This window comes from Bicyclus anynana, chromosome 4 (genome assembly GCF_947172395.1).
Source record: "Bicyclus anynana chromosome 4, ilBicAnyn1.1, whole genome shotgun sequence".
Taxonomy (NCBI): Eukaryota; Metazoa; Arthropoda; class Insecta; order Lepidoptera; family Nymphalidae; genus Bicyclus; species Bicyclus anynana.
The window spans coordinates 15,500,887-15,525,376 of record NC_069086.1 but is presented as its reverse complement, the minus strand read 5'-3'; the positions used below and the strand labels follow the sequence as shown (position 1 = coordinate 15,525,376).

The window sequence follows — 24,490 nt, the reverse complement described above, 5'->3', positions numbered from 1 at the left end:
CTGCTAAAGAATCGATTAAAAAGTCGAAGTATTCGTTTTCTTCAGCTCCCTAAAAATGTCGGTTTATTTAGTAAATGGCATAAAACGGTCAAGAACTTCTAGTTCACTAGATTCTTTAGAAACAGTAAACGCGTTTGATCATTGATTCTCGATCTTTGACAGAGGGGTAACATCTAGCAAGTCAGGTCCTTTTATAATTAGTCTGATGTTCCAAAGCAATCATCATTGTCAAACTGATTTATTTCGCCGTCTGTGGTCAAACCTGTCAATTGTCAAAGTCAAACGGTAAGGCGTCCGTTTCATTTGATTTTAAAATGTTTGTTTTGTATTTTTCAATTACCTACTATTGAAAAGTTTTAAAGTTACTTAAAGTTGTATTAATACTCTTTGACTTATATAATAAATCGTGGATCGTGGCATAGCTTTAAGTACTGTTAAACATGGAAAACTCTGAAAAGGAAAGTGATGCCCAAAAGTCTTTCAGTTCTCCACCCAGAAGAAGGCGTTCAACGTTTTTTGAAAGACGCGATTCTATTGGTTTGTTTTTATTCTGATATTTTCTGTATAGCATAAAATTCTATTTGAGCAAATTTAAATTTAATTTTACATGGTCCCGATGTTCTAATCAGGACAACTACAAATATTCTGAAAAATATTTCAGTGCCACAACCAGTAATAGAAAATATTGACCCCAATGTTTGTAAGAAACTAAACGAAGTGGATGAGAAACGCCAACAAGATCTAAAAAGGTATTAAGCATGTTTCAACATAATATTCAATCTGAATTAAAATCATTAACATAGTTATTCAATAATTTATATTTTTTAAATGCCACATTTTTAGGTATCATGACATACTTTTAGCAGAGAAAAATGATTGGAAAGCAGAAGTAAAATGCAGGCGGAATAAATACCATCACTTGAAACAGTAAGTAGTAATAAGTCAATGCCAACTTCAACCCACTCATCACCTAGCTTAACAGCCCACTACAGCCAGGCATAGCCAGGATTCTATAGAGGGGTGATGGAGTTTAAATTGAGTACCTATAACCTATACCAAGATCTGCATCACATTTGCTTTGCTCCTCCCTCGCTACGCCCATGGCCCAGCACCATGGGTGTGTATGGTGCAAATATTAGTCAGAAAAAATTTCTACTGATTTGTCTAATTCAATAAATATTGATAATAATGCTTAATTTAACCCTTATTCAAATATTGGGAAATTATTTCCCACTTGACAGTACCGTAATATTTCTTTATTATTTCTTTACTGGTAACTCTAATCAGTACCAATCCAGGAACAAAATAATTTTACACACTTTTTAAATATTTTACTTGGCAACATTTTGGACAAAATTGCGTAATGTCATCGTATGTCAATGTCAAAGTCACAATTTGAATTTTTTGGTGCACAAAACCGGTTCTCGCAGGACTGTCGAAAATTTTTGTAGAAAAAAAATCTGGTAAGTACATATACAATATATTGATGTAAACTAGACTTATTTTCTGAATGCTTTTTACGGTTTCTGTGCTTTTTGCACTGATATTTCTTGGATTTTATTAGGTTTAATTAGGTGGGAAATAATTTCCCAATGTTCGTTCCTGCTTTGATAAACATCAGTGTCTTTATATATATATAAAATTGTTTGTCAGCTGTAATAATAACGGTATAGGAACTTGTAATACGATAGCGAGTAAGTCAAATTAGTGGCTTTTTGCAAAATTGTGACTGCGTTTATGTGATTTCTATGCTTTATTCCAAACGAAGCCACTTATAAGTTTTAGGACTTTTGTAACTATTTGTGCAATATGCTGATAAAACTAAATAATTGCCAACTTTTTATAATTTACTTTCAGCTATTCAAATATGGACGCAAGAAAGGAACGTAAAGTGCTCGCCAAGAAACTATTAGAAGAGGTGGTACAAAATTAAGAATTAATTTAGAATAGTAATGTTATTTTCATATAGTATTTGAAAAGTTCTTAATAAAATATTATTTGTAACATTCTAGTTTCATTTTATTTTTATAATTTTATTCAATCACTCAATCATGTTATATTGAATTTTTTATATAAAAAAAATAAACAAGTAAAGTAGGAGTAAGTAATATGTATAGAATTTGTAGTAAAAATGTCCCAAAAAAATGTAACCATTCCGGATGATGGGAAATAATTACCCACTTAATTATATTTTGCTTTTCCATACTGGATAATGGGAAATAATTTCCCACCGTAAAACCCCCATTTCCCCTCTTTTTATAAAAAAAATGATGTTTTTTTCGAAATCTACAAAGTTCTTTTACTTAGAAACCATGTTTAATTCATAATTTTATTTAAAAAAAAATCCATTTGATTAAGGGTTAAAGATATTTTTTTTTAAATAGTGTTTTAAATTATATTTTGTATTTTATTACCATAGTTAAAAAATAAATAAAAAGGAAATATTAAAAAAATATTACAATATACAAATTGACATATTCATAATTGCTATAAAATTTACATTAATTAATATTGTTATTTTCTAGGCAGTTTCAAATTGCCTCCAATGCATCGAAAAAATCCAGAATATCATATGCAGTATTGTCAAATGAGAACATAGAGTTTTTGAAAGGAAAGGCGAACATATCCCAGCTTGCTGACAGTCAAGCAGAATTTCACAAAAGCGTGATGCAAACCCGTGAACTGTACAGGAGAGCAATGGAGCTCGATAACATTGTTTTTGATTACTGTGAGAAAAATCTGAGTGCAGTCACTGACCATATTTTACAGAATAGTAATATACAGTTTATAGAATGACTGATGAATGAATGAGGTAAAAACAATTGAATGAACAAACTGTATAATATAAAATTAATATTATGTATATAATAATATAATGAAAAATATCAACTGTTGTTAAGTACTAGCACAACTGCTTTTTTATTCAATAAATAAAATATCGCTGAACATACATAATAAACATACATCCTAATCCTCCTTTTTGGAAGTTGGTTAAAGTAGCGTAAATTTGTCTACTTCCACATAAGAATCGGAATTATGTTATGGCAGGAAGAAAAAAAAATAAATGAAAAAAAAAAACAACTGGGTTTGATACATGGTCTATACCAGGGGTGGCCAACAGGTCGATCGCGATCGACCGGTCGCTCGCGCCTGTTAGTCCAGTAGATCGTGGCAAGGCAAAAAATATAAATACGTAGACCAGACTGCGCAACGTAATCGGCAACTGCTTCACGCATCATCTTATGATGATGATATTATAATTTTTTATAAAAAATATAATATATAATTTAAGATAGTTGACAAAGAAAAGAAAAAATTTGAAGAATTTGTAAATATCAAAGATGATATTTTGAAAAAACGTCTACCTACAACTTCATTTATGTGAAGTACACGACAGAAATTAGGGCAGTGGTAGCAGACTTCGAAATTCGCTAAAGCGATATCAGAAATTCGAGAAGTTGGTTCAATTTATCGGTTTAATGATTTCATTGATCATAGTGAATTGGATACAAAAAACGCAATACTCACACTAATATATACGAGTAGATCGTACAGGGTTTCAATAGTAAACATTAGATCTTGGGTCTAATCAAGTTGGCCACCCCTGGTCTATACCTATTATGCATCACATATTTTACAAAATAACATATTCGGCTTCATTATGCTCCTCTCAGTCCTTAATAGCTATGATACTGATCAAGAAATATACCCCCTGGAACATTCAGAGGGAGGAGCGGAAGGTCTATCCACCAATTTGGCGGTATGGCAATCTAGCGCTTCAAACTTGATGCTACAGGAATACAAGGGATGGGCCTGGTATCAGGAACATCCTAAGACCACTAATGGCGGGGTACCACAAAATCGTATATTAATGAATATTATTATTTTCTAGACAGTTCAAATAGCCTTCAATGAAGGACATGAGCTTTTGAAAAGAAAGGTCAATATATCCCAGCTGCAGTAAGCTGGGATATATTGACACACAGAAGTATTTGTATTATTCTATAAAAAAATACAATAGATTTTTCTTAATTCTCTGCGTGTGTGAAGTCTGCCAATTTGCATTGGTCCAGCTTGGTGGACTATTGGCCTAACCTCTCATTCTGAGAGGAGACTAGCTCAGCAGTGGGCTGAATATGGATTGATAATGATGATGATGATGAAAATGTTAATTAATAATGCACTTTTACATTGTATAGCATGTCTATATTATAATTCTTTAGTATAATCTAAATGGATTTTAGATTTTATAAATTAGAATTGGTCTTGTCATTGGAATGGAAAAATAAAGATTGTCATTGTCAAATATTATCCCCAGCTACTCTGTAAATTAATTATTAATTTATGCTAAAATGTAGTTTCTAAGAATTGTATACTAATATTGCTTTTAGATGTTAATTTAATGACAAATATAAAATACAGTTTTAAGGTAAATTTTAAAATTGTTAATAGTGATTATTATACTTTTTTAAAATTAGTTGTTTTGTGTATCAATTTATTCCTTGGAATACTGAAAATTCTACAGAACAGAAAACGCTTAAAGCTAATGGTTAATTCCTTAATATTTATGTTTATTTTGTTTTACTCCATAATCATTATTTGATCATCTAAAAATATTATTTATTAAAATCAAGTAATAAGAAATTAAAGTCAAAATTATTCTTTTTCAACAATTCATTTTAATAATTGAATTCATTATAATTTATGTACATTCATTCATACAAATTACTGAAATTATCATACAATTAAATACTTCATATTGTATGGATACTCATTATAATTAGTAGGTAGGATAGAGTTAAATAATACTATTGTCTGAAAATATTATGATATTAAACATTCTCAACAAATTATGATGCCTATTCTATAGGTAGAATTATAAATCTTAATTATTCAATAAAATCAATACATTCATTAAATAAATTTAAAAATTTTGAACTTAGTTCAAAGTTACTTAAATAAATACTTATGTTAAACTTAATTACACTTGAAATAATATAGTTCCTTTATAAATATTCAACTCACTCATGTACACATTCTAATAAAAAATTATAAAAATGTGAAATATTCATAACGTCTTATCAATCTATGATTTAGAACTGGATGTGTATTGAATGAATGATTACAAGAATAATTTGACTAAACAAATGCTTGACTTTTTAAAATTTAAAATATAGTTTATTGAAAAATGCCAGCACATTAGTTATGTGTTTAATATCTTAAAGCGATATTTCTTGTTAGTATAAACTTGCAGTAAAATAACTTCATTAGTCTTTAACATCAGTCGGTGCTTGCATTTGCCAGTGGTTGGCCAAACCAAGTACAAGGCAGGCTCTCATTATACGAGTAAATAATTTTCACTAACACTATTTAGTTTCAGATATGGCTATATTTGCTATTTTCTATATTATATCTTAAAAAAAACAATATTACCATTAAATATATAGATTATTTGACTTGATATTCATTAAGTATAAAATTGGCATACCAAATTGGCAAATTAAAGAAATCAATGCTGTAATTTGCCAATTTATTAACATTAAGTTGACTATAATACTACAACCAAGTCTAAGGTTATTTTTTGTGCTTAAATTGGTGTTTTCAGATTGGTTTAATTCACATACTATTAAATAATTAATCAGGAACTATTAGTTCATTAGGAACCTCAACTCAACTTAAATGCCTTGTATGAAAACTTCTTCTAGTCTGTAATTTCTTCTCCTTCACTGTTTTATATTCCCTTCGGCATGGACTATTTCTTAGATCAAGAATGGTGTTCACATTATCAACAATAGTTTTGGCTATTTCATGCTCACCTTCAAAATCATGTTTCTTGTATGTTGTGTTTGGACTATACACATTTACGTTTCCTGAAAAATGTAAAACCACCATTTACAACATATCAATATTTTCTCAATATCTTTCAGGTTCAAATTAAATCAGTTAGGTTCAGCTTCAGGTTACCCTTTGTTCAAAAAATCAAATCTTTCTTCATTTTATTTACTGATATAAATAATATCTAGGCCAGGAAAACAGAGCCAACCAAAGATAATAGAGGAGGATAGAAATTAAAGGACTAATTTATGGTGTCAAAGATGCAGTTCGTGTTTTTACTTTGTTATATAATTAATTGTCATGATGAATATATTGTGATAATTAATGTATTCTTGTGTTGTTTATTTAATATTATAACACCACTTCTGTATTGTAATATATTATATTTCACATAAATATAAAAAATACCTGTATTCCTGTCACTAAATGTAGCATCATGGTTGGGAGAGTATACTATTCGGAATGTAGTTTTGTTGCTTTTCTCCTCTAATATCTGACACCATGCAACAGAATTCATACTGTGCAGGAAATACTTTGGACGCGCCTGCAAAGATTCAGAGATATTTATTTATTATCCATACTAATATTATACAGGCCGGAAAAGTAGATGTTAATTTATCTAAGCTTATTTTTTTTTATTATCTTTTCAAATTTGCCCTTGACCACAATCTCGCTTGATAATTCTTTACAAGTTAGCCTGTCAAAGTCAAGGGTGACCAAAAGCTCACATGATGGTAAGTGATGGAATCCAAGATGGAAGCAGACTAATTTGTTAGGAGTAGAATAAAAATCCACACTCATTTAGGTTTCTACACCACATTGTGCCGCAATGCTAAACCCTTTGCCGGTAGGGTGGTAATTAACCATGGCCGAAGCCTCCAGACCTGGACCAATTAAGACAACCTTAATAGACCTAGCTGGGGACCAACCCCAGGTCCTCTTGTAAATCCACCGCACACACCACTGCGCCACAGAGGTCGTCAAATCATAAATAGTAATTAATGCAATAAGTAATCAAATGCAAAATATTTTAAGACATACCCAGAAAGCATGTTTATTAGGTACCAGTGGCACAACTTCTATTGTATCTAGAGTGATCCCCAACTGTACTGGTGTGTTTGCTCGCACTTTATGCAATAACTGCACTCTGTACAATTTGTCTTGTGATGCATCTGCTACTGCACCAGACTGGAATCCAAAACCTTTGTTGCCTGGATTTAAATATGTAAAACAGTTTAAATTAGGTAAGATATTATTCATAACATATCAGGGGAAGAAGATTTGAAATGTTTTTATATCAAACAGCCAAATTAAATGGTTTGGGTGTAAATTTCTCTATTGAATCAAAAGTATTTGGTTCTTTGAGATATTTAAAAAATAAAATTTTAAAAAATAGATAAATTATTTCATTTGAAAAAACATATTAAGTTTACTTATTCATAGGTAAGTAGATACCTATAAAAATAAGAAATAAGTAAACTTAATATATTTTTTCAAATTAAATTCACAAATCTAACTAAAATATATATGATCATTTGAAATTCAATCACAAGCAAATTATTATTAAAGGATTTTACATTTATTTTATAAGAATACACAGAGATTTTAAACATGGAATATTTATGTAAGCTTTTACTCAGTGACTCATTGTTTATTTTACCACAATAAAGAATATTCTTACCATCAATAACAGAATTCATTGCCCTTAACACTTCTGTGGTATCACTATCTCCTGTATGCAGTCTTGAAGTGTTAGCGTTACTCTGCCCGGATACAGATACTTTAGGAAAACACTGGAATGCTGAATGCATATCAAAATCGGGTATAGGGCAGGCCATAACAGCAGTGTCTCTTTTCTTGAGATCCACAAGACCAAGGCATGTGAAACCAAATTTTGAGCAAGGTTCATTTCTGTCAAGACATGGAAATGCCAAGTCCACCTCACCATCATCTTCTACAATAAATAAACCATAGTTTTGCACAGAGCCTAGTGCTATGTCTGGATGTTCTATACTGAAAACAAACAATATAATTATTGTAAAGATTTCCTTCTTTGCAATTGTACCTGCCTGTATACTTTTCTACAAAAAAGACGGTTAGGTCTGCTTTTGGTTTAGTAATATTTACAAGTCTTGAACTTAAAATCTTTTTGATTGCAATGTAAGTTATGTTACAATGTTGTATGATGCAAATATTGTAACATAATTATATCAAGTATGCACAAATATTAACATACTTGTTCTAATGCTGACTTTTATTTTAAAATTTATAAAAGCTACTTGAGCTTAGAAGTTTCAATTATTGTTCTGAGAAAATAAATTATAATTTATTTATAAACATATATTAATAAAAAGTATCAAATACCTGTATTTATAGCACGTAAAGCCAATCAAGTCTTTTATTTTTGCACTGGCAATAACACAAATAACAACTGGGTAATTCTGATATTTCTCTGGAAGCATTGTCATGAAGATTTTAAATGACTTTGTAGGTAAGCCCAGTTGTGCAGTGCCATCAAATTTTGCATAATCTAGGTACTGACGATGGGGTAGGTCAGGACAGTTTTCTAGCTGTTCTGATAATAATGATTTTTTCGTTTCTGGTTTTTTGATATCAATCTTTGCAAAGACTTCAGCCATTTGTTCAGGTGTGAGCTGTGATTGTGGGTCCTCCCATTTTATAACTTTAATTCTGGCAGCCTTTTTTAAATCTTGCTCTTTTTTGTCTATAGTAAGCTTTTGCCTTGAATATAAAGAAATGTTTTTGGTAAATACTTACAATACATCAATAAAGTATATAGCAAAAGGACAATTATAAAGTACTCTAAACAAAGATCCATCTAGCGTGCTTCATAGACTTTATGCTAATAACTATAAATAACTATTGCTCATAACTTAATAACCTGTATGCTAATGTACTGTAATAATCACAATTAGCTGTTTTATAGTATTAAATAATTTTTCACTGTAAAATTCAAGTCCAGCAATGGGGTACAAGGTTACCATTAAACCTGCAATATGCTTCCAAGCTGATGAACAAGGATACCAAACAGTTTAGTAATTAGTCAGAAATACATAATAATTCCTATGAAAGCAGCTGCTTAGTTTATTTTGTTAAAACTAGATTTACCTGTGTACTGGCAAAAATTCGTCCGGCATACGAGGGTAACTGGGGCACGGCTCGTCCTCTTCACTATCGTCCATATCAGGATAGGGGTCAAACTGGGTGACTAGTTCTCTGTCATCTTCCTCGTCAGTACCAGATTCCTTCCCTTTACTCGTACTCGGTTGATAAAGCACTTTATCCCTTTCTCGCCTCTTTTCCTCAATGGCCTTGTTTTGAAATATTTTTGAGAAATCTTCTCCTGCCATAACAATATCGCAGAGGCCGGTATCGTCAGTGGCTATAAATGCGTCGCGGACACTTTTTAACAACCAGGCCTTGTTATCATATGTCGCCATTGTATCTATTTTAATGTTTATCCCAGGAAAATGCTAAAATTTTCAATCACTTTCCATGTTTTTAATACACTTACAGAATTCTATAAAAATAAATAATACAAATTATAACAACATGCTTCTATGACAATTGACCACAAACAGATGTCAAAATTGACATTTGATTAGGCAAAAAATGATCACAAACGTCAAACTACTTTGACTGCAAGCATAAACTATAGAGAACGTTAATGCCAACATAAAACATTTGGGACAGAGTAGCTGGTTCTAGAGCTATTCTTAGTTACAAAGTAAAAAGTCAATTTAAAGTAAGGGCAGCCTTTGCTATAACAATAATCTTTTGCAATTTTTATTATTGATTTCAAAAGCAAAAGGGGAATTAGAATTCATCTTCATTTTGATATGGGGTGGAAATACCGGTACTTACCAATTAAACAATTTGTTTAACGGTTTATGCATAAAGCAATCTGTGCTCGTTACCGTGGAAACGCTCTGACATTTCTGACTGTTTGATTTTATTGTTTACTTGTTGAGGTTATTATGAATTCAGATTGGTGATAATAAGTTGAAAAATTCTCATTTCATTCATATAAATTATTCAAAACTACATTTTAAGTAAGTCTTACAATATGTATTATTTATGTCGAGTAAGTATTTTGTAAAATATATACTAATTGTATAGAGGTAAAGTGTGTGAGGTTGCAAGGGGTTAATCTCTGCATTGATTGAATAGATTTTGAAAATTCTTATACCAATAGAAAGCCACGTCATTTGTGTGTATCATAGACTATATTTTATCCCCGTATTCCCACAGGAACGAGAACCACGCAGGTGAAACGAGGGAGACAGTTTATCTTCTACTGCATGCAACTCATTTACAATAAGGTCCAGTCATGTTCTTGGTCTCATGACAAAATTATAAGTATTTCAGAAGTAGAAGTTCACGTAATTTAAAGTTAAGTAAATGAAAGAGCCGTGTCTGTGATAGTCCAGTGGGTATGACCTCTGCTTCTGATTTCGGAGAGTGTTGGTTCAAATCTGGTCTGGGGCATAGCTGAAAAGTTGGAGGTGCATCTCCAACTTTTCAGTTGTGTGCATTTTTAGAAATTAAATGTGTCTCAAACATTGAAGGAAAACATTGTGAGGAAACCTGCATATCTGAGAATTTTCTTAATTCTCTAGGTGTGAAGTCTGCCAATCTGCATAGGACCAGCATGGTGGACTATTAGCCTAAACCCTCCCATTCTGAAAGAAGGCTTGTGCTCAACAGCCAAATAAAGTATGTAAAATGAAAGAGTAGTCATCTTGTCTTAAAACACTGTTTAATAACTTTATTAATAAAAACGATACAAAATCAAAGTTAAAAACAAAACAACATAATTTAAAACATACATATAGTATACATCAAACTCTGAGTCAGCTCTGTTATTACAACCATACCATATTGTGCAGCTACATGTAATATTATATTTAACCCTGCTGCAATACTTTTTCATTTACTGTGCAACCATAGGCCTCATGTTCAGATCGGACTCAAAGTTTGGTAAGTGGTTTGGTAACAACAAACAAAATGTAATTTAAGAATTAATACATTAAACAAGATGGTCTAAAAATTTATAAAGCCTAAGATTGATCTTATAACACATACTCAGGAATCATCAGACCAACAGTTAGCTTGATCAGCTGTGTAAGAGCGAAGCCCTATTAACATGTTACATTACATAGAGTCGATTATCATGTATTTTCCATCGAAATTAAAATTTTGCATCCTCAAAGGAGACATTTCAATGGACAAAGTTCAGATGAAATTTTTTTTGTATGCATTGTTGAGACTGCCTGGAATCGTGCGTCGTCCTGTTGCGCTGTGACGTCATGCGTTAACATAACATATCTTATCCATTCAGGCATCGCTCTAAGATGTTTCACATTAAATCAAACTAAACAATGCAATAGTTGCCCATTGAGAGCATGCAGCTTCTCAAGTCTTGCACACAATCATAAAACGAACGGTACGGTGGAGCCAACGTAGCATCATACAGTTTCAGCATTTCTATGAACTTCTTCATTGCATCACCATATTTGCCTTCTTCCATGGCCACTCGACCTAGTTTGTACATCATTTCTGTGTCCTGAAAATAAGATTACATTTGAAATATTCAATTGAAGGGGAACTACTTAGTTAGGGGGGGATCAGTTTTGATTATTACAAAACTAGGCTAAAACTCCCTTGACACATCAGAGTATGCCCCATATTATTAGTATTAGTATGAGTTCGAAAATTAGTCAGGCATACTCCAACATTCTGTCACGTTAGTTTAAAAGTATTCTTCTATTCTTTGGGAAAAAATCAACAAATCATGCAATTAATAAAGTAACCACCACCAACACCACCTAGTTCTCAACATTGATGGTTGAGTTTAGTGTATAATGTACACACACCATACCAATTCAACGTTGTGTGTTGGTATGGTGTGTTGACAATTATTATTGAGTCTAGTTGGTGCTTGAAATAAATCAATTATTTATAGAAAATGTTTGCCATTCCTATATTTCATAGCAATTATTCATTTATATTTTTATTTCTACCTAATAATGATGTTTAATGATAATGATGTAAACAAATTACTCAAACAGTTATTTAAACTATGTTTGAGTAATTTGTAATTGTAAATTATTTTAAAAAAAATTTACATACTGTTTAACAATACCTATTGCTAAGGCTAATATTTTTTACTAGTATGCTTTTTTTACAGGTACAAAGGATACTTGTAGAAAATGGCAGATGAAGAAGAAGGTATGATATATTTAATTCTTATGGCTTATAATATAGAAAGCTGAACTAGTGATGTGTTGTACTGAATATGCAACAATTTGGGTTATTGTTAGCTGGTTGGTTTGATGACTAAATGTCTTGTCAGCAAGGCCCCAGAAATCAAGTAAACCTATTGATCTTTAATAAGAAGCAAATAGAGTATTTATACAATGTCAGTCTACTCATAGTCTGTGCTGAAATGTTTTTATTAACATTATTTTTTCAATTAGTATAACTTATGGTAATAAAATGTGTTTTGTTGTTTTAGTTGCTGATGAAGGGGAAAACGTCGAGCGCGTCGCCAGTGCACAGAGCGATGTGGGACTCAGCCCCACACAAGAGAAGCCTCTTGCACCTCCAAAATACGAAGTCCGGCCTGGGCTTGGTGAAAAGTAATTTAATAACCCTGTAAACAAGTACTAGTATAGTCTGAGGATGGGGTTCCAAAAAAATCATTATAAATTAATTTTTAAATCTTTGATAACTTCAGAGCTTATGGCCTCGCGGCCTGGCCTTTGAGTCGAGGGCCCATAAAATTTTTATTTTACCTTAGGCTGTTTGTTCACCAGAGTAGAGCGAGTGAGCGTAGCAGAGAAACGGACTAATGCGGAGCGTGCAATCCTATTGGTTAATATTTCTTCGTTTCTCGGCTCCGCTGCCTCGCTCCATTTCGGTGGACTGTTAGCCTTAGACTATGTTCAGATACTTATAAGTTTTTTTTTTTTTTGTTTTTGGTACGATGCCGTGTAGAAACCGAAAGGGGTGTGGATTTTCATCATCCTCCTAACAAGTTAGCCCGCTTCCATCTAAACTGCATCATCACTTACCATCAGGTGAGATTGTAGTCAAGGGCTAACTTGTAAAGGATAAAAAAAAGAATGTTTTCGTAACAACAGTAGCTTTTTTTTAGCTTTTGTACTCTATGGTTCTATGTTTAAAAGTGTTCATAACACACAATATAATAATTTCACTATTGTATCACAGGTTTCAAGCGCAGAACATTCGAGAAATAATGCTGTCGACTATGCAAGAGCAGTTGGTGGGGCGGCAGTACCGCGCGGACCAGGCGCCGCGCTGGGCCAAGAGCATCTCCAACGCGGTGAGGCAACGAGTGCAGGACCTCGACATGAAGAGGTATCATTATCATTCTCAGATCAATTACCTTTGGACTTGTATTGCACTCAAAATTGTCTGTGGTTTTTTAAAGGGGGACGAGGTAAACTCACGTATCGAAAATATTTAACACCAATAAATATTATATCCTGTGTCCTTAAACTACACACAACTATAAATTTAAATCGTATTACACACACATGTAATTTTAACACAATGAAACATCGATTCCATAGACGCAGTGTGTATAAACACGTTATATCGTGATCATTTATATTTTTGACAGAGAGATAACGTCTAGCGTGGCAGGTCCTATGGTAATTGGTCTGAGTTATCAGATTATTTAATATTTTTTCAAGTAAATGGATATTCGCAATACTTTTATGCCAGACATTCTTTCCATTATAGCCTTAGACCAGTTATTAATGGTCTAAAATTATAGCAGATAAGTTTAAATGGTGTTGCAATATGCGAACTAAATTATTTACTTACTGGCTTTGAAATGAAAAAACACGTATCGAAATTGTATATCTGTTTGAGAGCTATATATAGCAGTACCTAAAATTATTGGAATGATCCAAGTAAGTTTTTACTTTACTTGAATAAAAAAAATAACGAATATAAAATTGCAAGGTCTATTAGTTAGTAAGACAAAAAGCTTTTCTTAACTGTAATCTCCATTTGTTCTTAGATATAAAATTCTAGTCCAAACAACGATCATAGAGATGAAAGGCGCCGGCATAAAGAGCGGTCAGAGATGCATCTGGGATCCTGAGACTGACGAATATGTCGATGATTTGTACAGGAACGATACTATATTCTGTTACACTATTGTCTATGGTATTTATATGTATTGATTTGTTTTAATTTATTTAGTTTTAAATTATGTATAAATAGTTATGTATATAAGTGTTTTATTTGTAAGATTACATATTAATAAAAACGTGCACCAATTTCCTTATGTTTTTTAATAAAACTATGGACTAATTCGTTAATAACACTCTCATGATATGCGGGCGACGGGCGGAAAAACTGCGCGGGTGTGAAAACGTGCGTGCGAGGAAGTGACGTTCATCAGTCGTGGGTTTTTCATTCATCGCTACACGCACCCCGCCCCGCGCGCAACATCGGGAGTGTTACGAATGAAGTTGCCAAGCTATAAATAGATTTTTTAAACTGACAAGCAATGTAGCGCTTAAGTTGATGCAGTTTAAAAAACTTAACTCGAAAGGGGTTGTTTATTCAAGTTAAGGCCTTACTTGGTGTCGCTAGGCATATGGAATTTCGAAGCTATATCTTAGGGTCATAGCCACTACACATACCTTTTTTATTCTTTTTCCACACCCCTTTAGGTTTCTACGCGACATCGTATCGGAACGCTAAATCGCTAGGCGGCACGCTTTACCGGTAGGGTGGTTACTAGCCACGGCCGAAGCCTCCCACCAGCCAGACCTGGACCAACTTAGAAAATCTAAATTGGCCCAGCTGGGTAACGAACCCAAAACCTCCGTCTTGTAAATCCACTCTGTATAGCATTGCGCTTAGACCTACCTACTTACTTACCAAATAGGCACTACTTAGAATCCTAAATCGAACAGGACTTTTTGGGTACAATTTTGTATTGGCTTATGTAATGCGTAAACACCGTTGGTAATATTTGTACCTATAAATCCACACCTCCACACCACATATAAAATCCACACCCCTTTCGGTTTCTACTCGGCACCGTACCGGAACGCTAAATCGCTTGGCGGTACGTCTTTGCCCTCTTTTGCTTTGCTTTTGCTTTTGTGATATTTGTACCTATAGGTAAATTATGCAAAAAACTTCAATACACTCTGGTCATGGCATGGTGTAAGTAATTCTGCCTAATGAATGCGCAAACGCATCGTATGTATTGGACGCATCGGACGCATCTATATCAAAAGGATCGTTGTATTCTTTGTATAGAAAGTCATACAAGTGCGTCCTCTGATCCGCATCGTACGGATTAGGTACAAGAATCTATCATAAAATTAAAAATTCGTTTAATGCGATGCGTCCTATAGGTACGTACGATGCGGATCAGTGGACGCCTGCCTTAAAAGTGTTTTTTTTAGACTCATAACTTTATCATAATATTTCGAGGAAAAATTATATAAACAATCGTGAATCTGTAGAATTATCGTTATATTTCAAAGTGTATCGCTAATGGATATGTTAGTATTACTTTATATAGCAATTTTTCATATTTTATTTAAACAACCAGCTACAATGTTTGTAGAACAATTTTCGAGAGCACGCTAACTTTATTACGCGTCTTTTGTTTGATTTTTTCATTATATTCATGAATCCTAGATTTAGATAGCGATTAGGTAATAAGAGTTGTTTGACTTCCTGTAAAATTATTTTTATTTTTGAATCTGGTCGATATTTGTAACGACGAAATCAGGATTGGAATCGGAGTAAATGCTCTATTTATCTTCTTCCGTTGTGATTTACGCTACACAATAATTTACCCGTATAAATTAAAAATTAATAGTTTCTATACTACAATCTGTAGCCGTGATAGCCCAGTGGATATGACCTCTGCCTCCGATTACGGAGGGTGTGGGTTTGAATCTGGTCCGGGGCATGCACGTTCAACTTTTCAGTTGTGTACATTTTAAGAAGTTAAATATCACGTGTCTAAAACGGCGAAAGGAAACATATCGTGAGGAAACCTGCATACCAGAGAATTTACTTAAATCTCTGCGTGTGTGAAGTCTGCCAATCCGCCATTAGATCACCGTGGTGGATTATTGACCTAACGCTAACGATGCAACCTATTGATCGAACCTTGCGATGCGTCGGTAAACAATGCGGATATCTATCGTAAAATTAAAAACCCGTTTGATGCGATCCGTTATCGGATGCATATACGATACGATGCGGATATGTGGACGCCTACGTTTAGTAAAACAAAGGAGCACTTAAAACGTGTTTTCATAGGTAACTTATGAAACCGTAGACAATCTTTTATAACTTACTTGTAACGACTTGAGTCCTTTCAGTATGTTGGTGTACTGCTGACACAGTCCGCACTGCACCATGAACTCCTTGCAGTCGTACGGCACAGGGATGACATTGGGGCAGGGGCGGTCAGAGTCACATCTAAAATAATATGAATAGTTTAAAAAACTAAAAAAAAAACACGCTTGATACCCATACCACGGTGGTGCATTTCAAATAACCGGTCCACCATCTTGGATATCAGCGATTTTTTTTTATTCTTTACAAGTTGACTACAATCTCACCTGATGTTAAGTGATGATGCAGTCTAAGATGGAAGCGGGCTAACTTGTTAGGAGAAAGATGAAAATCCACACCCCTTTCGGTTTCTACTCGGCACCGTACCGGAACGCTAAATCGCTTGGGGGTACGTCTTTGCCCGTAGGGTGGTAACTAGCCACGGCCGAAGCCTCCCACCAGCCAGACCTAGACAAGTTAAGAAAATCTCAATCTGCCCAGCCGGGGATCGAACCCAGGACCTCCGTTTAGTAATTCCACCGCGCATACCACTGCGGATTGGTATTGGATGTGTTCGACGGTCTTGGACTTGGACAGTCATTGTTGCCGCGTCATACAAACACTTCAACACTTGTATGTAGCGCCAATCGACCTGGCATCGCTGCAATGAATCGAGAACTGCCCAGGTTTCGATAGAGTCAAAAGCTTTTTCGTAATCCACAAACGCTAAGCAGAGAGGAGCATTGTATTCCTGCGTTTTCTGTATAATCTGTCTTAACGTGTGAATGTGGTCCACGGTGCTGTATCCTTTTCGAAACCCGAGGAGTAAGACAGGGTGATGTTATATCCCCGAAACTCTTTACTTGTGCTCTCGAAGACGTGTTCAAGGTTTTGGACTGGAAAAGTCGGGGCGTCAACATAAACGGAGAATACATTTCACACTTGCGTTTTGCGGACGACATAGTAATATTGGCAGAATCGCTGCAAGATCTTGAGAAAATGCTGACCGACCTTAGCCATTCCTCCAGACAAGTGGGTTTAGTGATGAACATGGATAAAACTAAAATCATGCTCAATGAGCACGTCATCATGATGCCCATAATTATCGATAATGCCATCATCGAAGTTGTTCAGGAATACAACTACCTCGGTCAAATGATACAACTAGGTAGGAATAACTTCGACAAGGAAGCTGACAGAAGAATTCAGCTTGGTTGGGCAGCATTTGGGAAATTGCGTCGGGTCTTCAATTCGTCAATACCCCAAAGCCTGAAGACAAAAGTCTTTAATGAGTGTGTCTTGCCTGTTATGACGTATGGAGCGGAAACGTGGACACTGACGATTGCCTTATCAACAAATTTAAAGTCGCTGAGCGAGCTATGGAAAGGGCTATGTTAGGAGTCTCTCTGAAGGATAAAATCCGGAACGAGGAAATTCGTAGGAGAACGAAAATAATTGATGTAGCCCAAATAATTAGCAAACTGAAGTGGCAGTGGGCGGGCCATATCTGTCGTAGAACAGATGGCCGCTGGGGCAGACGTGTTCTGGAGTGGAGACCGCGTACTAGCAAACGCAGTGTAGTAAACGCCCTCCAGCTAGATGGTCCGACGACATCAAGAAGGTAGTGGGAAGTGGCTGGATGAGGAAGGCGGAGTATCGTGTGTGGTGGCGCGCTCTCGGAAAGGCCTATGTCCAGCAGTGGACGAATACAGGCTGTTGATTGATACCACTGCGCCACGGAGGCCGTCAAAATTCAAGCGATACCTTTCATTTAATATTCATATGAGCTGCTGGTTGCTGGCGTTGAGACCGTTGTGCTTGCAGGTCCATGCAAGAAGCCTATGTCCAGCAGTGGACGCCCATCGGCTGATAATGATGATGATGGTCACATTGGACATCACACTAAGCCAGACATTGGAGCAGCGTCGTGTTTTTAAGTTCCATATCCTCTCTGCTGTAAGGAAATAAGCCTGGATCTGTTAAAATAGGCTAACATGGATAGGACTTACTTAAAACGCATATAATTCTCCGTCATGTCTTTGTACATTGGCCAATTTTGTTCACAAGGCGTACAAGTGCAGTCGAACCAATATTGATCTTTCAGCTGTATTTTCCGCTTCTCCTTGGGCACTGTGGTAAATATAGGTCCATAGTTTTCTGATATCTCCTCACCTTTCTGTATGTTTTTGACTGCACGAACGACAATGTATGGTCCAGTAAAATATCTGCAATTGAGTTCAACAAGTAAGTTAATCTTTTTATGACTAGATAAGTAGATACATTGTAAAGCCATGATAGCCCAATGGATATGACCTCTGCCTTTTATTCGAAGGGCGTTGGATAGAATTCGTTCCAGGGTATGCACCTTTAATTTTTAAGTTAAGTGCATTTAAAAAAAATATCACGTGCCTCAAACGGTGAAGGAAAAGCATCGTGAGGAAAGCTGAATACCTGGAAATGTTCTTATTCTCTACTTGTGAAATCTGCTAACCCACATTGCGTCAGCGTGGTGGACTATTAGCCCTATTAGTGGTGAAGATTTGTGTTACTGGTGGACTATTAGCCCAACCCCTCTCATTGTGAGAGGAGATTTGTGTTAGAGTGCTACGAGTAGGTACGAACGAGTATATGGGTTGTTATTGATGAAATCGTGAAATACGTGAATTTGTCGATAAAATTAATGTCATGTTATTGAGCAAGTAATTTGTACAAAACAAGCTATCTTTTTTAAGTATAATTACACTTCACATCATACTATCACACTAATATTTTATAGGCGAAAGTTTGTGTGTGGAAGTTCGTTTATTTATGTAAGCAATAAGCTCACGCCTGACCACGATCTCACCTGATGGTAAGTGTTAATGTGGCCTAAGGTGGAACGCGCTTGCCTAAAAGATGTCTATTCACTTTCATCTTAAAGATGCCCAGGTTGTAAGAATTAGGAAATACTGACTTCGGGAGAGAGTTCCATAAGAATAAAAAACGAAAAAGCAAATCGCTTCGTACGAGTTCGGAATGTTTAATGTGTAAGTATCAAGTATGTATGTCACTCCTTTACGACTAATCTACTGAGCCGATTTGGCAAAAATTTGAAATGGAGGTAGGTTTAAACCACAGACTACTTTTGATCCGGAAAAAGTCACGGTTCCCGCGATATTTGTAAAAAAACGAAAACGAACGGTGTCGCGGGCGGTCGCTAGTCTTATATATAAGTGAAGATTACCTTACGACGTTAGGGTCGCAACAGTGATTGAATAAAGCAAGTGTTGGAAACACGGCACCTGCCAGGAACACTGATTTCCCGTCGTGCTTTATTATATTTTGTCCAACTTTTGGCTTAGGGCATTGTAATTCAAACACTTCATGAGCATTGAATTGGAGAACTTGAAGATTCTTCAGTATCAATCCTCCAAATAGAGCAATGTCTTCTGCGTAACTTCCAGCGATAGCCATCGTCTTAATGTCCTCTATATCCACGGACTTTTTTTTGGGTTTACCGTCAAAATATCCACTTATTTCTAAAAGCTTTAGAAGAAAAACCGTCATTTGAGTTCTGTGCAAGAAATCTTGCTTAGTGCGCTTATCCTCATGCGATACTAAGTTGTATATGTTCCTATAATCATTTGTTTTGTACGTGCCTGTTGGTTTGTTGTCTAATTCATCAATTAACCCTTTGAAATATTCTTTATTGTTCTGTGTTATCATCCTTAAGGCAATATGACAAGTTATGGAGCAGCCTGACTTCCAAATAAGTGGAAGGATATGACATTCGTATCCATGATATGATTTTTCTGCAGCATCTAAACATTTGTCGCTGCAAAATATTACGTTCGGACATTTCGGACATGGCAAAGGAATTACACATCTGAAATAATGAATGAATGATTTAAAATAGGAAATGCTATTTAAATTTTTGTCAAGAATTTCAATTATGAAATTATCTTTCTTAGTGTAAATGATATGAGAGCTTACTTTACGAAGCAGTTTTGACAATGAGTCTTTGCATATTCTGCCAACAAAACGCCACTGTGTGGTTTCTCTACCAGCAAAACATCACCAGCTTGTATATTTGTAGTCGCTGTTGCAAACCTCCCTTTAGTTTCACTGTAATCAATTTGAACTGCTTCCGAAGCAGCGGGATACCGTTGATTATGTTTTCCTGGTAGTTTTGGTTTGGGTGGAGATTTCTTTAGCGGTTCAGGGTCCTTTGGTCTTCCAGCCAAGACTAGTCCCTTATTCAAAATTTCCAACATAAGTTTAGCATCAGTTCTCATTTTCTGTCTTTTTTCTTTATTAAGATTATTCGCTTCGTCCAAAGCGCTTAACGTATCCCTGTAATTTTCCAAACAATACATTATAGCAAAACATTTAAATGTGACGAGTAATATAAACAAGCATGCAATTTTACTTACTGAAAAGCAACAATAGCTTCTTGGTTCCTTTTTAAAACAAGTAAACATCTAGCCTTTCTTTCATAAATTTTATATCTTAGATGTCGAGGGTAACCCAATGAAAGACTTCTTTTAATATCCGAAATACAATCTTCATATTGTTCTAAATGATTTAAAGCTGCTGAACGGTTTGCAATAACAATTGACAAATCTTCAGCTGAAAAATAAAAGATAACGTATATTATTATTTATTCTTAAATTATGCTTACATATTTTTTCTATGATGAGTATTGTGTTGTTTTTGATTTAGTGTAAGCACAGTAATGCAATATTTAGTATTAAATATTTATCATATTATTTCAGGATCTTGGTTTTATTCTTAATTTTTATATATGTATTCGAAAATAATATTTAAATTTATCTACTGTATTGAATTTCTTATTTCTCATTTCTTTTCTTTTACATATTCTAAGTAATGTATGAATACCTTAATTAACGTTGATAGCACAAAAGCTACTTACTCTCTTTTTGCGGCATGTAAATCATACTTTGGCTATACAAATGTAACGCCTTCGCCCAATCTCCAACCTGTACAGCTTTGTTTCCTTCCTCTTTGAACTGTCGTGCCTTTTCCACATCCTTCTCGACGGGAAACTTACCACCGGTTTCACATTTAGCCACGTCATTTGAAAGGTCGTAATCCTTTACGCAAGGAAGACTGCAAAGATATGATACACGCTTTGAATTTGATTCCAAATTAGCGAAGTTGTTGTTAGTAACATCGTCTATTGTGCTGCTTATATTTTCATGAAACTTCTTGAAGAATCCTTCTATTTCTTGCGACATTTTTTCAATTGTTTCAAGCGTCGCTTGTTTGAATTAACTCTTGTTTTGTTTATATCTGAACTTCAATTTGATTTGCTTATTTCGGGTTCTATGAAACTTTTAGGTTAAACAACGTATGGGACAAGCCGGCTCAACGTGTGGACTATTCTATTTTTATATTTGGAGCATTCGTTCACCGATCGCTCTAGAGTGAAGTTCGGAGCATTTCTCTGTTGTTAGTTCTATTATTAAAGTTATGGTATTTGATTAAGATTCTCGAAACGATCGATATATGCAGCCCTTATTAAAGTATATATTATAATTCTTTGTTTTTTATACGGCCATAACTTTTTATAGATACATATTGGATTATGATATATGACTATATTGTACCTATATGGAATATCATTGGATCCTTATAAGTGACATTGACTATATTATTTGTGTAAAATGTTACTAACTTTTAATGGTACTTTTTTTAGTCCACCACGCTGGCTCAATGTGGTTTGCAGACTTCACACACGTAGAGAATTAAGAAAATTCTCTGGTATGCAGATTTCCTCACGATGTTTTTCCTTCACCGTTTGAGACACGTGATATTTAATTCCTTAAAATGCACACAACTGAAAAGTTGGAGGTGCATGCCCCGGACCGAATTCGAACCTGCGCCCCCTGGAATCGGAAGGGGAAGTCATATCTACTGGACTATCACGGCTTTCATACGGCCTTTTTTATTTTTAATATTTAAATTAATTAATAGTTAAATTTTTGGAAAAGACCTGATCGGTTCTTCCCCTTACGAAATCTAACACAAAGAGCTCAAATTACTTTTAATCACATACATACAGACATGCGATGCTAAAATTATATGTACCTTTGTATCGTCTGGTAAAAACTAAGGTACCTAACATAGTCAACTTATTATAGCGCTAATTGTCTTAGCGGGGCGAATACGTAGAATTTTCCGAAGGTCACGACCATCCATCCATAAATCCGGCGCATCGCTGAATCAAGAACTAGAGACACCATAAGTTCTATTTTCAAGTAGACACCTAAATAACACTGGAATATTTCAGTAAGTATACTGAAGTATTCCAGTATTATTTAGGTTTCCAGTTCCAGAAGACTGTTCTATATACGAAAATTTTAAAATACCGCCTGCTCTGTTAAAAATGCATGCTGAAATTTGTACCTAGTATTTTGTACTAGATACGAGTACCTACCTACTTAATACTTACTTACTTAGGTTTTTTATTTATTTTCAATCTGCAGCTGACTATATTTTTCAATATACTGGGTTTATTTTAATCTGATTATTCAACCGAAAAGAAATGTTCAAATTATATTTTTTTTCCATGATCGTGCCTTAGTCTGAAATTCGGTAAGTATACTTATCCATCCCTTCATTTGGAAGTTTGTTATAAAAACGTACTATTCTATATTATGCTCTTAAATGAATATATATTTTTTTTGTGCTCTAGTTATGGACACCCTAAAGAATTCTAAGTAGTCATGTAACAAAAAATTACGGCACACGCAAGTTTTTGTTTGGGTAAATGACCGCCCCTGGACAGAGTCGTAGTGCAGTTCGTACGCACGATCCTTCCATACTTTTCCAAAACTGACTCACACTGATAGCCCTACAGCGAAGCTATAGCAGGAAAAACCCCTGACGTTGATGGAATTAAAGTTAAGATGCACGTAATTGCAGGACCAAAATAAGATAATAACCATTTATGTATTTTTTGTCTTAAGACGTCATTTTATAATACCTACCACCATTTTATCACATTGTAAGTAATATGTCTATAAAAAGTTATATACTTTAATATTATTAAAAGTAAGAATAAAATAATAGATATTAATTTATTTTATTCAAAGTTGTCTCGAAGAATCCAGAGAGGTACGATAATTTTAGCAAAAAATACTTAGCTTAGTTAGCAGTACCTGGGTTTAAATTGAGCTAGATGTAACAGTACCTATATAAAAATCTTTTCAAAAGGCCTACGTTTCTTCAGATATTTCAACGAAGATGACGATGATGACTACGACAAATAAAAAAAAATGTGAGCCGTCACGAGACGCCTGGCAGATGTGAAACATCGACATTATTTTGTAAAAGTTAAACATCACTACGGAGTATACACTATAGGTATCCGAGCTCAGTGTAGCGACAGAGATGGCTTAACGCCGGATCAAATGGGAGAGAATCGCACAGTCGATTGCGCATGGCGACGCGTCGCCACACCGTACACACTACTGCATATAGACTGTATATATATACCATCATATAGCGTGATGGCGACGCGTCGACACGGCATGCGTCGCCACGTCAGAAATCGGTTTTACGTGCGGCTATAGATATTTTACATCAAAAATTATAATCCGCTCATTTTTTGCGCAAAGGATCAGCCTGGCTATCCAGCGCGGAAATGCAGCCAGTATTCTTGCCACCATTCCACGTGGGCATGATTTGTATAGTTATTAGGATAAGTTAGCTTAAGTTCCATATTGTATTCTTCATCCTACAGCGGTTCGAATAAAATTTTCCACAAAACGCATGATTGAATAATGCGTTACAGAGCAACAAGGAATTAACCGCAACGATATTTGAAACCGATGGCCAACCAATGAGACGATATTATGTAAACAACTTGCTATTGTGGGCCAAGAAGAAATGAGAAACTCTATCAAGTACCTAACAGTTTATTAGGTTTCCTATGAATCTCTAGACAAAAGTATGCACTGTACAAATTCCAAGAAAAACTTTTCGAGGTTCTCAAAGGTTAGGGAGGGTGAATTAGGTACTTGAACATTGAACATTTTTAATGGCATCGTATTTACATGACATCGTACCGGAACGCTAAATCGCTTGGCGGTACGTCTTTGCCGGTAGAATGGTAACTAGCCACTGCCGAAGCCTCCCACCAGCCAGACCTGGATCAATTAAGAAAACTTCAATCGACTCAGCCGGGGATCGAACCCAGAACCTCAACGTTTTTGAGTTAAATCAAGATGGCGCCCAAAGCAACTATGTCATGACAATTGACAGCAAACGTCAAATCAAC

The 24,490-nt window shown here is 34.8% G+C and overlaps 4 protein-coding genes across 7 annotated transcripts; 2 read left to right on the top strand and 2 right to left on the bottom strand.

The window, feature by feature from the left end:
* Positions 1–270: 270 nt before the first annotated feature.
* On the top strand, positions 271–3,090 carry LOC112054936 (uncharacterized). Its single transcript, XM_024094883.2, has 4 exons — positions 271–537; positions 662–749; positions 844–927; positions 2,526–3,090. The coding sequence occupies exons 1-4, from the start codon at positions 441–443 to the stop codon at positions 2,794–2,796; spliced, it is 540 nt and encodes a 179-aa protein (XP_023950651.2). The 5' UTR covers positions 271–440; the 3' UTR covers positions 2,797–3,090.
* A 1,566-nt stretch (positions 3,091–4,656) lies between these two features.
* On the bottom strand, positions 4,657–9,857 carry LOC112054940 (target of rapamycin complex 2 subunit MAPKAP1). Its single transcript, XM_052891594.1, has 7 exons — positions 9,721–9,857; positions 8,965–9,376; positions 8,200–8,577; positions 7,517–7,848; positions 6,877–7,046; positions 6,244–6,379; positions 4,657–5,870 (listed from the first exon to the last, which is right to left on the bottom strand). The coding sequence occupies exons 2-7, from the start codon at positions 9,294–9,296 to the stop codon at positions 5,671–5,673; spliced, it is 1,548 nt and encodes a 515-aa protein (XP_052747554.1). The 5' UTR covers positions 9,297–9,376; positions 9,721–9,857; the 3' UTR covers positions 4,657–5,670.
* On the top strand, positions 9,819–14,175 carry LOC112054942 (dynein light chain Tctex-type protein 2B). Of its 4 annotated transcripts, none has more exons than XM_024094892.2 (5): positions 9,819–9,908; positions 12,047–12,087; positions 12,374–12,497; positions 13,090–13,239; positions 13,910–14,175. In XM_024094892.2, the coding sequence occupies exons 2-5, from the start codon at positions 12,069–12,071 to the stop codon at positions 14,073–14,075; spliced, it is 459 nt and encodes a 152-aa protein (XP_023950660.2). In that variant the 5' UTR covers positions 9,819–9,908; positions 12,047–12,068; the 3' UTR covers positions 14,076–14,175. The 4 variants fall into 4 exon arrangements, with proteins under 4 accessions (XP_023950660.2, XP_052747556.1, XP_023950661.2 ...); XM_052891596.1 differs by lacking the exon at positions 9,819–9,908 and adding an exon at positions 9,920–9,940; XM_024094893.2 differs by lacking the exon at positions 9,819–9,908 and adding an exon at positions 10,115–10,178.
* Positions 10,258–21,695, bottom strand: LOC112054941 (SET and MYND domain-containing protein 4-like). The gene is made up of 7 exons (XM_024094890.2): positions 21,119–21,695; positions 20,619–20,814; positions 20,179–20,538; positions 19,430–20,071; positions 18,216–18,431; positions 16,227–16,350; positions 10,258–11,422 (listed from the first exon to the last, which is right to left on the bottom strand). Exons 1-7 carry the CDS (start codon positions 21,441–21,443, stop codon positions 11,231–11,233), a joined length of 2,055 nt encoding a protein of 684 aa, XP_023950658.2. The 5' UTR covers positions 21,444–21,695; the 3' UTR covers positions 10,258–11,230.
* Between the last annotated feature and the right edge of the window lie 2,795 nt (positions 21,696–24,490).